At 38.8% G+C, this 16564-nt stretch overlaps 2 protein-coding genes across 3 annotated transcripts in view; one reads left to right on the forward strand and one right to left on the reverse strand.

The window, feature by feature from the left end:
* Positions 1-16564, reverse strand: part of WRNIP1 (WRN helicase interacting protein 1) — a 29380-nt gene that overhangs the window by 4577 nt on the left and 8239 nt on the right. The window contains exons 3-5 of one of the 2 annotated variants that reach the window (XM_072603646.1): positions 15513-15769; positions 6218-6298; positions 2334-2563 (exon numbers count right to left, since the gene is read on the reverse strand). In XM_072603646.1, coding sequence (XP_072459747.1) covers positions 2334-2563; positions 6218-6298; positions 15513-15769 — 568 coding nt within the window. The remainder of the gene's footprint in view (positions 1-2333; positions 2564-6217; positions 6299-15512; positions 15770-16564) is intronic. The other variant, XM_072603647.1, reaches the window with a different exon arrangement.
* MYLK4 (myosin light chain kinase family member 4) overlaps positions 1-16564 on the forward strand; it is a 173565-nt gene that overhangs the window by 2588 nt on the left and 154413 nt on the right. The gene's annotated exons all lie outside the window — the stretch shown is intronic.

Raw genomic sequence — 16564 nt, forward strand, 5'->3', positions numbered from 1 at the left:
TTCAATCCACTCTAAGTTCTATAAGCTAGAGAGGGCACAAGTCACTCACTACCCCTCTAGTAACTCTCAAGAGGAGACACCTTGGCTCTGAGTTATACGATCTGAGCTAGCTGAACTAGTGAGAACATCTACTCAATCTCAACAATAAGTAGGTTAGCTTAAACAAAGAAAAAACATTTGAAAAAAAACAAATAAACCAACTTAGATCTCTAGCCTGGTGTGAACAGTCTGCAATAATAAAGGGCATCTCAAAAAGTGCAGTTTTATACTTTATAGGAGCCACCCCAGAACAAAGGTCATCAGAGGTCAGTGTCCCATTAATTCTGGCAGCTTCTTGGCTTAGCCTTCACAATGTCCTGAGCTCAGTCCCACCCATGCACTTGTCTATGGTTCTCTAAGGCCCTGTGTGGTGCTTGCTATGTGAACATGAAATTTATGAGGGAATATGGTGTAAGAAGAGGCAACTACAGAACATTACATAGAGCTTTCCCCATATGGCTAATATGGAAATGTTCTGCCTGATTTCACACATATAACTGATATCATCATACTGTTTGCTTTCTCAGAGGGTAGGGGAGGAGTAGAAAGGAGGGAGAGTTTAGAATTCAAAAAGGAAAAAAGAACGTTAAAAATAATTTTTTAAAAATTTAAAGAATACTATAGAAGGCCTTTGGTATACTTCATGTAAAGGTTTGTGCAGAATTTAGAGCTGTCCATCCTTCAGCAAGCTGAGCTTTTAGTACCACTCAATTTTGATCCTATTGCCAAGCCTGCCTGATCTAATACAGAAATAGGTGGAAGGCAGTTCCCATACCCAGTCTACTGTGGGTTATGTAGGTAGAAATCCTAGGATCAGAGCTTCTTAACGTACCTAGGGAGTTGTTTTTCCTCTCAGGAAGTCATACCCTGGGAGGGCAAATCTAAAGGCAATAAGGATGGGAAGCCTGAACATCCTGACAGATGGTGAGGGGAACAACTCCACTTAGATGGGACATGGTTAGGCAGCATGGCCAGAAATAAAGAAGGGCTTTCATGACCTTGAGCTTAGGGGGCAAGGTGAGAGGAAAAGGGTACGGGGACACTTTTCAGAACTCCAGAGGCATGGTGATATCTATCTATAGTTCAGAGTGGAAATTTTGTTGCTTTTGAAACTTTTCTTTAATTCTCCAAGTTCTTCAATATGGGTAAAAAGAAAATAGGACTCTGGTATGTAGTTTGTTTTGTCTGAAATTTTTTGACAGCTTTCCAGGGGGATGGAGGGTGTCTTGATCAGTCGTAAGTTGCTGAATAGCTGGCACTGAGGGCTACTTTGTGGAACAGGGCAGCTGCCCCTGACCAGCCCTAGTCCATATTAATGTCAGTAATCTTGATTCCTTACCAGGGCTTTTTATCTAAATGCTCTTAATGTGCTATTAACTCCAGTTAAGCCCCGCCACAATGCCTGCCATCAGGAAGGGCAAACATGGGCTGAAATACTTACGTCACATAAACAAGGTCAAATGATGAGTCAAGATGCAAATGCCAGAGATCAAACTCACTTTCTGTTCCTAGTTCTAACCACTACCCAGCACTCCCTCCAAACAACATTTGGTAATACCTTGTAGAAAGTTGGGATACACAGACCATGTGATATGTCAGAACACTCAGCTTCCTAGTCTGGCAGAACTAAAAGAAGTGTAGAAAATCTGATCTGCATTCATGCCAGTACCACTTCAAGTAGGACCCTACAGACAGTAAGCACCAGAAGACCAGTCTAAGCTAGTCTCTATCACCCACCTACCTCTCTTTATAAAAAGACAGAAATATGCCCTATTTGTGACATGTGATGTTGCCAAGTCACGAATTTCATTAAGAGCTGGTATCAGATTTACTATTTGTAAATGCACTTATATGTAAACCTCCTGACAAGTGCAAATTGCAAAATTCATTTCCTTAAAAAGCTTTTCCAAAAATAAAAGCATCAGTACCCAACCAAATTGAATGGGAGGTGGAAGAAGATTTAGTACTTACAAAGAAGATGAAAACAATAAAGGTTCATCACCAATACAAGGGATAAAAACAAAGAAGTTCCTTCTCATGCTCAGCAACACTTTGATCAAAACACATAGGTGGGCAACCCAATTGCAAATTAGAAGGTGTGTCTCTGTGTTAGAAACTTAAAGTTTCAAATTTATACTGTAGAATGATTAGATTTTCAATTACAGATCGATGTAGTTATCATCTAATTAAGAATTTTTAAGGGCACATTTGCTGTAAAAGCATTGTCTGATAACCTAGACTTCACATGTATAACTGATATCTGAACTTTCAAGAATATTGCATCAACAACTCACCTGCTCGGTCATATAAAATGTGAGATCGCTGCAGGCCTTCCTTCACATCATTTTCTGTGATTAAAACTCCTTCACCAGAATAATTTTGTACGGTCTTCTTACAAAATGGTTTCCTTGAACCTAGCTTGGCCTGGACCGCCAACTGCAGTCCATTCAGTCCAGTCCTGGCATCCCCATCACAGAGATAAGCTAGAGTATTGACAGCTTTGTCCTCTATGTACACAGGGGGCCTGCAATAGAATTGTTGACTAATTATCATCATGCTCATAGTACATATTTTCATTTCACATTACCTTGGAAATATCATTTCCTAACAAAGTTTTCATAAAACTTGTTGGGCTCAGAGTGTGTTGTCAGGCTGCTTTTTTTTTTCTTTCCACTCACTTGGGCTATGGGTTTCACTGCATAAGCACAATGGCAAATGTAAAGCATGCACTGGGGAGGGGGGAGGGGGTCTCAGTATATTTACTCTCAATGCTGAGTTTCTTTGATCTGATGGCAGAGGGTGAATGTCCTCCTTCTAAATGGAGGCTTCCACTTTTGACAAGCAATAGAATCTCTTCCAGAATGCAGAGAAAATGCTGGGCTGTTCAAGTGGACAACCCTCTGTGCTACAAAATATCATATCTGGAAGAGAATTTAGAGATTATTTTGTCCAGTCTTCTAATTTGATAGATGAGGACCCTAAGATTCAAGAATACAGGTTTCTCAACTATTAGTCCAGTCCCCTTCCAGGTCTGTAATATATGAACAAAATCAAAAGCATTAAGTTAGGTCCTATATAATGGAGTTTTGCCTATGAGAGACAGTAAAAAGAATGCTGCACTAAGAGTCAGGAACCTGGATTCTAATTGTGAGATACTGCCTAGCTACAGGAATCCAAGCAGACCACATAAGTGCTCCTGATCTCCCCGGAAAATCAAATGGAACTAGATGCTCTCCAATGTTCTTTCTTCCTTGCTCTACAAATTCTGATACTACTGAAAACAACAGCAACACTCCATTCATGCAATAGTAACATTTTTAAATGAATTATCACCTTTCCTCTAGCATAAGGATTCTTAAGTTTTTATGTCCTAGACCCCTTTGGCAGATTGATGAAGCCAAGCCTAGGGACCCCTTCTCAGAGCGTTTATTTAAAAACATATTGCATAATATATAATACATTGAATCAAAAAGGAAGTCAATTATATTGAAATATAGTTATCAAAATATTTAACACATGAGTTCATAAACTCCTAATTGAGATCTCCAATCCTAGCAGGTCAAAGTATTTTTTCTGAAATCTCCTTCTGAAAGCTTTGGAATCCTACCCAAAGTGGAAAAATGTCGTCACTCCAAAATAAGAGCATTTTTCATTTCAAACTCTAAGTGTGTAAACAGATGCAAGTGAATATGATAACTGGTGAGAAGCTCAAAAGCAGAGAAGTACACTGTTTTAGGTCAGTAGCTTAATCAGTGAGAAAACCTATTCCACAACTCCACTTTACATTTAGATTTCGGAACTTGCTTTGCTGCTTCCTTCTATTCAAAGTAAATATCTGAATAAAGCCCAAGGAAGTCACATAAAAATAAAGGTGTCAGATGCACCAAAATATTGACTGGAACATTTTTTTTTTAAAAGGCAAAGAACTTTAAGCAAAGTAAATGCCCATTCAAATTGTGGTATAAAATAAAATATTACTGTGCTGCAAGAAACAATGAATATGAAGAATACAGATAAGCTTGGTTAGACATTTATGAACTAACAAAATGTGAAGTAAGCAAAGCCAAGAAAACATATATACAACGACCAGAACGCAACATAAATGAAAAGAACATAAACAACTGAAAATAAGTACTATGAAGAAGAGTTAAAAATGTACTTCCTTCCCTTCTCTGTAGATGTGGTGGGTGTGGAAACTTCTAAATGGCAGACTTGGTTAATGTGTTAGTAGCGGGGAATGACTTTCTTCTCTCTTTTTTTATAAAGGGACACACTGGGGAGGGGAAAGAGACATTGGGAAACGAAAGTGACATTAAAAACAAAATATATCATTATTTTAAAAAATAAAGTCTTTCACCATCTGGCACAAAAAATGAATCACAAACATCTGTGACTTCTTTAGCATGGAGAACTCAGGATGGAACCTCTCTCTACCAACACACAGCAAGCAACCTTTTACTTATTTAGTAAATTCCAGAAAATTGCCTGGAGGAGTGGAAGGGGTTAAGTGCCTTGCCTTCTGCCAAACTAATAGGTATGACCTAGGCTTTTCTGACTACAACTCCAGCACTCTTATAAGACTTTGCCATTCATGGAACTTTTTTTTTTTAAACACAATTTCCTACTGTTTTTATTCTAGGCCACACAGCATTGAACTCTAGTATCAGTGTGATTTCAGAGTTAGAAAAATCTTAGTTTAAGTCCCACTTTGAACACATGCTAGGTGCTTCTTCCTGGAAAAGCTGGCAACCTCAGTTGCAGAGCAGGTGTAGACCTGCACTGGCAGAGGTTCAGGGTATTTTCTCATAGGGAGTTTGAAATCACAGGTCAAGTCCAAAAAGATAAACATTTTTTAAAATCTTTTTTTGGCCTTTAACAAATATTGTACACACTCTCAGTCAAAGAAGAGAAAGGTAAATGGACAATGATGATGATGAACTTGATGTCACAGCTTATCACTGTCCTGATGTGCTGCTGACTGCACATTTGTAAAGTAACTAGGTAAAAAAAAATTAACAACCACAGCTTTAATTATGCCATTTTCTATTCATGAGACAGACTCCTACTAATACAAGTGTATGATAACTGCCCCAGAGCTTTACCCAAAACAAGTTCTCAAAAGTATCTATTGATACATAATGTGAAGCAACACTAAACACACAAAATTAAGCTCTCAGGAGACCAGGAGAAACCATTAACTCCTGGAGATGTAATATACCCAAAGAAAAAATAGTTAAGCAAAAAATCCTTAAAACCTAAAGCTTTGAGTGGGGCTCAAATGGAAGGAACACTGTATCCCTGTAGTGCCTCTCCGCTGTGTATGTATTACCTTCCTCAACTATAAAAGCAGGAGGTTGGTTGGATGACCCTGAAGAATCCTTCCAGCTCTAAATCTATGCCTATGACACTATTTATGTGAATTAAAACACTCAACATTCATTACAATCTTCCATGTGCAGAGCACTTTTCTGGGCACTGGAGGAGATAGAAAGATCTGATAGAATATAGCTCCGGCTCTGCTGGAGCTTAGAGTCTAATAGGGTAATGGACACAGGAAACAGTAACTATAATAAAAATTCACAAATGATTAAATACTACATGAGGTCCAACTGGATCATCACAGAAGGTGGAGATCAAAGAAAGTTTCATGGGAGAGGTGGCATCTGAGTTAGGTTTTAAAAGATGAGAAGGATGTAAACAAGTGGGAATGGAAAATGCAAGGGAAGAAGAGGACATTCCAGGTGTGAGGAAAAGCATGGAGGTACAAAAGTATGGAACAAGAATAAGAGACAGTGAATATCCAACTTAAGTAGAATATAAATTACAAGGAAGAGAAAAGTATGGAACAAGCATGGAAAGGCGGGAGGGCATCAGGTTGTGGAGGGCCTGGAATGCCAGACTAAAGAATTTGAACTTCATTTACTATTATTTCTATCACTGAAATATTAATGCAGATACCACAATTCTAACCTAGTTACTTCCTTTAAAACAGCCAAGGTTTTCAGTCACACTAATTTTTTTAATCTTCCATCATCTGGTTTGTTTACTCTACCATTTGTAAAAAAATGTCAAATTAGTTGAATGTGCAACAAAGGCAAGAGGCCAACTTCAATAGCAATTCCTCTTTCTCCTTCCATGTCTCAATCTCGATCAACAAACAGCTGAAGAGAATACTCACATCAGACACTGAGTGCCACTCAACTGGCATTTTTCAAAGATTGGGGGTCGATTCCTCACCCAAAATGTGCTACCACAGTTTCTGAAAGATAATTTTTAAAAGAATGATAGATACTGAATATGAGACAAAAGAAAATCTTTGCTCTAAGGATCAGAGTTAGATATTGCACTGTAAGAACACAAGCTAGTAGAAAAAAAGTACAAGAAAGCTGGAAACATAGTAGGTCTCTTCTAACTTGGTGAAGACTGAACCAATACTGACGGTAGACGATGCAAGAGAAAACAACTATGCTGTAAGAAATGGGAAGCATGAAGAACTAAGAGAAACTTAGGAAGACTTTATGAAATGGTGCAGAACAAAGTACGCAGATCCAGGAAACAATGTACACAATGATGATGATAATACAAATGAAAACACCACTAAAAAAGGCACCTGAACTCAAGATTAAAGGCAATAATCAATACAACTTCTGGGAGGGAAAGAAACACTCACATGTGTGTGTATGTGTGTGCGTGTGTGTGTCACACACGTGGCCAGATGCTATTGCAGTGAGTTTTGCCTAACTTTGTTACATGGAGGATTCTATATATGTGGGAGAATTATCAGGAAATGATTATGATGCCCAAAAGAAAGCATCAATAAATCTTCTTAAATATGCATAATCTAATTATGTACAATCAGTTCTCTACTCCTGGAAAAGATGGTCATTAAAATCTACAGATTACCTTAAGACATGATTTTGGTTTCACTACTGGCAAAAGTGATTACTACTTTTAACCCCTGCCTAATTCCTACTGGAAAAGAGCACTGAAGTGGTCAGAAAAGAGGAAGAAGGAAAATAAAAGGAGCCTTGATAATCGTCAAACTGAATAATTAGTATTTAATTCATCAAGAGCTTCATTTGTTGACTCTAAATTTGCAAAATGAGCCACTGAATTATAAACCAGGGAATGGAATGTGACTTTTAACTTTTTAAAATAAATTCCTACGTGGAAAGGCAAACTTGAGCATCTACTTAAGGTTGTAACAAAAGGCCTGCATTTCCCTTGGCACTCACTACTTTTGTTGTTCAGTAGTGTCTGACTCTTCGTGAGCCCATTTGGGGTTTTCTTGGCAAAGATATTGGAGTGGTTTACTGTTTCCTTCTCCAGAGTACTCACTATGCTGCCCCACAATAAAAATAATTTTATAGTCAATCACTCCATATTAAAAAAGGCAATCAGTAACATATACTCTAGCTTCATACGTGTTTATATTATTAATTTTTTAAAAGTTTTACTAAATGTTTAATCATCCCACTCAACAAAGACCAGCACCTTCTCTTAAATTTGGAATCTAAAAGTTAATTGTTTGGTGTGGTGAGGGGTTAAATTACTTGTCCAGGGCCACAGAGCCACTGTGTCTGAGGCAGAACTTGAACTCAGGTCTTTCTAACTCCCTAAATTGGTTTTCTATACACCCTATAATTCAGACTAAAGAAAAGGAGCTTTTATCTTTTATTGTTTAAAAAAAACCAAAAAGGGTGCGGGGGTGGGGGAAAGGAAGGGGAAATAGTCTCAAAATATTGACTCCCATAGTAAAACTTCACAACTTCTTTAATTTGTAAAAATATTTTTAACTATTAAAGCCATGCATGCTAAGAATAATTTCTGAACAACTTTGTAAAAACAGAATCTTGTTGAATTTAAAAATTCCTAACTAAAGTACAGCTTTTCTGAAGTGCTACCCCAAAGTCTCATCCTCACAAAGAGGAGACTTGGGTCCTTAAAGACTCTGGAAATGATATGCAAGGTCTAAACCAGAACTGGGGAACCTGCAATCTCAAGGCCCTCTAGGTCCTCAAATGTGGTCCTCTGACCGAATCCAAACTTCACATAACAAATTTCCTTAATGAAAGGATTTGTTTTGTAAAACTGGGACTCATTTGAAAGGCTGACCACAAGGGATCTAGAAGGGTGCAGGTTCCTTACCCCTGGTCTAGACGCTAGAGAATTCTCCCCAGCTATAAAGACTTCAGCTCTGCCCTAGTAAAGAACAGGATGCCATCAGCTGAAGACAAGCCTGGCTGAGTCTGTACAGGCCCATCACAGAGAGGCTCGTCTTCAAGTAATCAATGTTGTAGACCATGGTAACATGTGGAAGGGGTTTTGATCTGCCTCAGTGAGCAGGCATGAACATAGACTAAATTTGAATCCTTGAATTAAGTAACTCAACAAAGTACAGGTTCTGCTGTGCTGTTTGTCTTACACAAAAATTCCAAATGATCATCTCTGATGCACCTACTATAAAAAAAATTCTCACTTAGGTTGGAATTCAAATCCATGCCATCTAAATGTAAATTCAGTGCTCTAAAATACAAGCACATATCTTCCCTTTACTACTGAAGTGAGTGGGTAGAAATAGGATGGGAGGCTGGAACTTCCTATTTCATCCAGGCTGGAGTTCAGCAGATACTCATGGACCAAAATCCCACTTCTAGTTGGCAAAGAAGCTTTGATCTGCTTTTTCTGACCTGGACAGCTCCCCCCCATCCTTGAGCAGCCTAATACTTCCCTCTACACCCTCAGGGACTCACCATACTAATTTGAGATTTAGTATGGACTTAGTGTGGCTTAGCATACTGTAGCTCAGAACTCCTAAACTCAGGCAATTCATCTGCTTCCCTTAGCAAGGATTTTAGGCAGATGCCATGCTTGGCTCCTTTAATACTTCCTACAAATTTTTTCTAATTGACCTTACCCAATGGCCACAAGGATAAAAACTTAAAACACAACTTTTATAATTACTTTGAATTTTAACTTGGTATCTATTTGAGATTCTTTGTCTCTTCATAGGAGACCTAAACCCACAGTTTCAGAGCTAATCAAAACCTTTCTACTGCTACTGCTCATCTAAAAAGATCTCCTGCCTTTCCCTTTAGCTCACTGAAGGAAGTACAAAAATAAATCACTTCCTTCTTTCCTGCAGGGAAGATAAATAAAAAATCTGGGAAGTATGTATTTCTGTCTTTCTCTCACTGAGAGGCTTTTTTCACTTAAATAACCATACCCTCTCTGAAAGAAGTCTAGACCTCTCTCCTTCCTACCTCTTCCACTCAAAGTACAAAAATAAGCTATTAATATTAGGTTAAATCTGCACAATAACCGAGTCCAATTAGATGAGGTGATCCCACCCAAGTTTTAGATACTGGTTTCTTTTACAAACTGACCCAGTGTTACTTCTTCATTACATCACAAAATGTCCTAAACAACTAATAAAAGCAAAGATTAAATAAATATTGTTATACCACCATTTCTCTGGGCGTAGGCTCCAACACCTTTGTGGGTGGCACACATAAGAAAAGATTATGTTTCTGTTACAGAAGCTCAAGGATGAGCACTGAACACCTAGTGGTGTAAGAAAACTAAGTTGGAACTAACGCTTCCCTCAGGCCTTAGATTTTTCATTTACAAAAAACACAGGGGAAGGGTGCTGGAGGGCCTCTCAGGGCCTGCCCAGCCTAGCGGATGACCAATTCTATTTCTCACTCTCTGGACTTTCCCACCTCTTTCCTGGCAGCTTGGCCAATCATGTTATATCCCATCCCTTTCCCCCTCTGCCAGGTCTTCCCCATTAGAATCTGAAATTCTTATTAGAATTAGAAATCCTTATATTTGTATCCTCAGCATAATGCAAGGCACTAGTAAGTACTAAATAAATGCTTCCTGCATCTAGATTTGTGACCTGAGGATCTGAGTTCTAGTCCCTACTCTAGCACCAAACAGCAACTACCTTAAGGGACAAGTCACTCTCTGGACTTCAGTTTCCTCATCTGTAAAGTGAGAGTTGAGTTAGATAATCTCTAGGTAAGGACTGTTCCAGCTCTAAAGTCCCCCACCATAGGTTAGAAAAAAGGAAGTACTTATAAAGTCAAAAACGCATTTAAGTATAGAACTTGCCAGCATCAATAAGAGTAAGACTATTTTTACCTCAAATAACCAAAACAAAGTATCATCAACTCTCAAGTTATCTGTGGCAACAGGGTCAGAAAGTGGTCCATGGAGGTTTCACAGGACCCAGGTATGATCTCATCAATGTAAATGCTCCCTCAATCCATGTAACTCACAATCTATCAATGCCTTCTCATTCTCTGTGACTCTTGTCCATTAAGGACATGGCCAGATGCAGGGGGCCTGTCTCAGTCTTCTTACACATTTTGGGTATCAGCGTAGCCCCTGTATATATGTCATCCTTTACTCTCACCACACAAGATGGGCCAACTCCTTTTCCAATCTCACATTTATATCCTTTATCATATCCCTTACTTTTTTTCTTGTGTACATAATAAATAAAACTCAACTGCAGCTAGTACTTGCTGTCCCTACACATTTTTTCCATTCTGACTCTATCCTATATTTTTAACCACATTCCAAGAACACCTGTAGTTAAAGGACAGGTCGCTCTAAGAACAAATGAGGCAGGGGAGAGGTGAGGCTCTACAGGTGCAGAATGTGGCAAACATGACTTCTGCAGCTGATGTGTCAGAAGGGTTTGCTTAACTAATCCTCTATGCTGTGAGGAAGAAATTCTTTGGGGAGGGTGTGGAATATATCAGGAAATGAGTAGTATAAAAATTACAAAAGGAACCAACAAAAAAGGAAGAATGGAGGAAGGCAGGGAAGAGGGAAAGAAGGAAAAGAAAGAGGTAAAGAAAGGAGAGAGAAAGAAGGGGGAAAAAAGGAAGGCAAGAAGAGAGGAAGAAAGGAGGGAGGCATGTTTCTCAGGCCTGGGCCTGTTAAAAAGTAGTTTACCAAGTTCCCAAAAGCAATCCAGATGATTGTTCCGCCTCTTGAACTCTGGGCATAGCTCCAGGTCCATCTGTAGTCATCTGTCCGAGATCAGATGATCATTACAGGATTGTAGATTAGAGCAGGAAGGGAAGTTCTAAGCCATCAAGTTCAACCCCTTATTTTATAGAAAAGAAAAGTGAAACCCTGAGAGAGGAGTGACTTGTTCAGGGTCACACAGCTAGTATGTGTTAACCTGGGATTCAAACTTGGGTCTTCCTGACTCTGAGTCCAACATACCATCCAACCAGGAGACCACTTAATGGATGGGTCAGCCAACTGCATGTCATGGTCTGGACCAGGGATGGGGAACCTGTGGCCTTCTAGGTCCTTGGGTGCAGCCTTTTGATTGAGTCCAAGTTTTACAAAACAAATCCTTTTATTAGGACATTTTTCTGTGAAGTTTGGATTCAGTCAAAGGGCTGCACTTGAGGATCCAAAGGGTCACAAGTGGCCCCAAGGCTGAAAGTTCCCCATACCTGGTTTGGACAATATGTCTAAGTCCATAAATAGCCTTTCACTTTCAAAAATGAATCCAAGAATAATCTCCTAACCTAAACGGCATCCATGGTACTTTCTAAAACACCTAATTACAAGAAGCCCTTTCACCTAAATTCATTGCCTCTGTCATAGAATATGATCAACATAAAATCCAGACAAAATGGCTTCCTATAACAAGGATTAAATACACTAAAAATCTACTTCATTCAATCCATAACAGTGGAAAAGAAACTGAACTAACCATCCACAATGAAAGAAAAAAACAAAGCAATTAACTTCATACTAGTCACATTAAGAAAGCATTTAATTTGGGAGTCACAAGTCCTGAGTTCATGACAAGGGCATTTACATGGACAAGAGACACTGACAGTTCTCAGTTTCCTAATCTGAAAAGCTGATGTTTGCGTTATCTACCCAATATTGCTATGGTGGGGGAGTGCTCTGTGAACCTTAAAATGCTACATTACTATGGCATGGAGTTGGAGAGGCATCAATCAGTTAATATGAATTACCTAGGGCAGGTACTACATATAGATGCACAGTGAATTGGTCCCAGAATGGAACAGTAAAGCAGTAATCAAGCTAAATCACTTTTGGGAAATCCTACAGTGCTTTCCATGATTACAAAATGCACAATGTTGCAAAAGCCCATCTCTAACACCAATATTTTCACAATGCTGCTGTATGGCTACGAATTGTGGAACAAAATGATCTCAAAAGGAATTAAATGATAAGTAACCCAAAACAGCAATGGAAAGATACACAGTGGGTGTCCAACAGGCTGAGGATATTACTTGTGATTAAGAAGAGGCAGAAAAGACATTCTCAAGGATATGAATGACCTTTCAGAAAGGAAGGCATGTGATTGGTCATGTAATGAGAATAAGAGACAAGAGATGGACAGTGCAAGTGATACATGGATACCTCCAAGATATTCTAAGAACAAAAAGAAAGTCTCCAGCACATTGGGTAGTTCCTCTACGAAGGATTTATGGTGAAAACCTGGACAAGAATTACAGGATAAAGAGGTGAGCAGAAGTTAATGTCAGCCTTGGTGGAGGGAGTGCCCACACCAGTATAATTATAGAACCACTAAAGGTCCACAGTAGCTATATAGAAGCACAATGAATTGATATGAGTTTAATCTCCTTATTTCCCCTACCCACTTCTTGTAAGAAACGATACAACAGATTGTGAGGAAAATGCTTTGTAAACATTAAGGTTCTATAAATGTGAGTTATTAGCATTATCATCACCAATAAATGACTTTAAAGTATTCTTGATCCTAGATAATTTAGGAACTGGCCACCCATGGCCCTTCTGAGCTGACTATTAATGGTCAGAAACCATATCACTTTCATTTCTCTTCTATTGACAGTTTTCCAAGGTATAGCTTAGGAATGGTAGGGAACACAGGAAGGAAAGAAACCATAACAAGAATTTAATTCTAAGTTGTTGGCAATGATATTGGTGGAAGTGAATCACCTGTGGATGATAGCTACTTTGTAAAGGATCCCATTAGCAGCAGGAGCCTAAGTACTATTTGTGGTCTTTATTTTTTATTTCCAAAAGAAATTGCAATGGTTTCTCTTCATTTTTAGGAAATAAAGTAATCTCTTGGTCTTATTTGACTCTCTTGTTCACAGACAACAGAAGGTGCTTTTCTACAGGGTCTGTCTGGTCAGTCACAAACAATCGTGAATCTCTATATAGTGGAAGGATATCTTATCTCACTCAACTACTTCCCCACCCCTTTCTGAAAATAAGCCAAATCTTAGGGCAAGATAGTGAATTATAACCTGACTTAAAACTAGTAAGAAAAAAAAAAGGGAATATTTCAACAATTCAAACAATTCTCCATATCTATGAAGTTAGAAAAGCCATACTAGATCCTAGGCGATAGCACTCACCACCAGCCCAAACTTTTAATAAGCTAATATGACAATCATCAACTCAACATAAACTCATTTCAAGCATTTTGTGGGCCCTTAAATATTAGTGTACATTAAGAATATTAAAATGTTTGAACACATTTCTTGCTGATGGGTTGGTCAATATCCTATTTCAGTTCCATTTTGAATGAACCTACCTTATTCTTCCTATGGTCAACGGGCCAAAAGTTTCAAGTCTTTCATTAAGCAGGGCATAATTCTTAGATCTGACACAGCAAGTGGGGGAGGTCAGGGACATAAAGAGACTGGCGAAACCCAAACCCTGAACAAGTGGAGCCTGAAAATATGCCTTGTACTTTAATCCCTACAGAAAGGAGAGTCTCCAAAATTTAGCCAGGGGCAGCCGCTTACACAGCTGTGTGGGTACACAGACCAAGCAGCATTAACCTCTTTGTAGGTCCAGATTATATTCCACTACACTTTTTCAAATGATACATGAGTAAACTGTATGTGATATGGTAGCTTAAAGGAAGACCACATGTATTAAGAGGAAACTCTCTGAACTGTATAATCCAACTTAAAATTCCCAATACACACTGCTTACATTACAAATTCAAAAAGTAATGAGGATTTAGGAAACTGAAGGTTGTGTTAAAAAAAAATTTTTTTTAAAGCATGTTCTCCAGAAATTCATTTTTAGTTGAAATTCCTTTATGGTCATAAATTCTTATCTGACTCTGAGGAGGATTCATTCAAAGAATAAAAATTCATTTGTATATTACATGTTTAGTGGAATTTTCATTTCAATGTATTTATCTTTTTTAAAAGAGCAAATTCTCGAATGACAAGAAATTAGGAGTAAAAAATAAGGGTTTTAAAAAATTTTAAAGAGCTCTTCTTTCTAAAGTATACTTAAAAGCTACAGTGTGTTTCATCAATTTTGAACTAGGAAACCCTGGTGTACCATAGATTGTTCCAAGAAAACATTTAAATGCTGGTTCTGATGGAACACTTACTAATCAGAGACAAGGGCTATCTTGTGAAGTGAAGAATAAAACCATAGTATGGGAATGTAGTCCCCATTTTCCTGCAAGAACATGGGGACATCTGGGAGTTGAGAGTCTGGGGATCCTGCCCAGAGCCTTGCACTTCAGAGCTACATCACTGTCATTTCCCCAGTGTAGTCCTTCTAACTTTGAGTCCTCCCAAAACATCACACCATAGAGCTAACCACACACATCCTGAGTGACTGATATTTGTTAGTTCTACCAATATATTCCAAATGCCCAAATAAGCTTGGGAAACACTGATCCGCTCTGTTATGAAGGTCTTTCTCTCTCTCTGTGTCCTCTATCTATTCACACTAAATACATGCGTATAATATAGCATTTCTAAAAAATAAGTTAGGACTCCCTCAGCTAAAAGTTTCCCACCTGCACTTGGTCTGGATCTTTTCTTTGTCCATACTATACTCCGCTTGTGTTGTACTTCTCCACATAGGCACTGTATGCTCCCAGCAGAATGGAGTAAGCTCCTTTATGTTTATCTTCCCAGATGATGGCAAACTGACTCGCACATAGTAGGGGTTTAATAAATAAACCTTTACTAATTTTATTGTTTTTCCTGATGCAGCACTGAAGTTTTTTACAATCTTCTCTAAAGCATTTTAAGAACCAAATGACCAAATGTTTCTATTATCATCACCATCATTATTAATTTAACTGATAACAATAATAGCAGCTCCCATTTATAGTAAGCTTTATGTTTTACAAAGCACTTTCCTCCTATTACCCTGTGACAGAAGAATGGACAATCACAACAAAGAATAAGTGCCAAGGCCTTGTTACCAACCCATGAAAGTTACGGACGTAGCCACTATAAACCCCCTATAAAACTGCATCCTGATTCAGAGAAGGGGATTATTTTCTGGAGATACTAGTCAGGACAACTTTCTATCCTTTGTTGCTTCCCCAGGGCTCCTTTTATTTTCGTCTCCTCTATCCCCACCCTCTCTGGCCACCTGCCAAGAGATTCCTTGGGTTGGATGTGTCCTGCCACAGTTCATAGTCAACTTACTCAGAACTGCTGCTGCTGCAGCTGCTGCTGTTGCCGTGGCTCACAGAGTCTGTGGGCCTGCCTTGGTCCAGCACCCGGAGCCCCAAGGAGCTGACGGCTCGCATTAAAATTGTTTTCATTGCTTCTGCTGAGAGCTTCTCCAGGACAATCACACGGCACCGACTGAGAAGTGCAGCGTTGACCTGGAAGGAAGGGTTTTCTGTAGTGGCTCCAATCAGGGTCACCGTCCCGCACTCCACGTGAGGAAGGAAAGTGTCCTAGCCATGGGAGGAAAGCAGAAGAAACTGATTCCAGTTAATGACAACCTGCAAAAACCTATGTGAGTTAGTTACCACCACCTGTTTTTCAGTTTCTGTCTTTGGGGTTTAAGTGCATCACCCTCTATTAAGTGAAATATGAATGTGGGTACCCATATTTTGGTGAGTTGGGCCCTTGTCTGAATCCAAAAAATACTTCCTGAGCAACCAAATATATGAGCCTGTCCTCCGCCCACAGCAAAACTAATGTATGTGGAATGCTAATCTAATTTTGACATAAACGTTATTTTTTTTCTGGGTCAGTAATGTTTCTCCCTAACTACTATCCCAGGACCTCACCCCGACCTTGCCCAACGCTGAACTGGAACAATCAGGTTAAAACCAGAACCTTCTCTCATTTCTTCCCCAAGAAGAATATGAATATGAAAAAAAAGCATCATTAGCTAATATTCACTTTTTTCACCCTTTGCAACCTATTTAACCATGTTACTGTCCTTCCAAAAACTCTTGTGGGCTATGTAATTGTTATGTGTTATGTTATAAATGGAGAGGCAGTGAAATATGATGTATAGAGAGCCAGTCTTCAGGTCAGAAAGAGCTGGGTTCTAGTTCTGCCTCTGACACCTACTGGGCAAATCACTTAATTTCCTCAGTGCCCATGCCAATTCTCTCAAGATTACAAATTATGGATAAGTTGCAAATATGCATAGATGGAAAAAAGATATCTACATCCAGAATTTCCTACAACAATGTACTGTAAGGTCCAGACCCTTCCAAAAAAATTATAAATAAGGA

Source organism: Notamacropus eugenii, chromosome 4, assembly GCF_028372415.1.
Source record: "Notamacropus eugenii isolate mMacEug1 chromosome 4, mMacEug1.pri_v2, whole genome shotgun sequence".
NCBI classification, from domain to species: Eukaryota; Metazoa; Chordata; class Mammalia; order Diprotodontia; family Macropodidae; genus Notamacropus; species Notamacropus eugenii.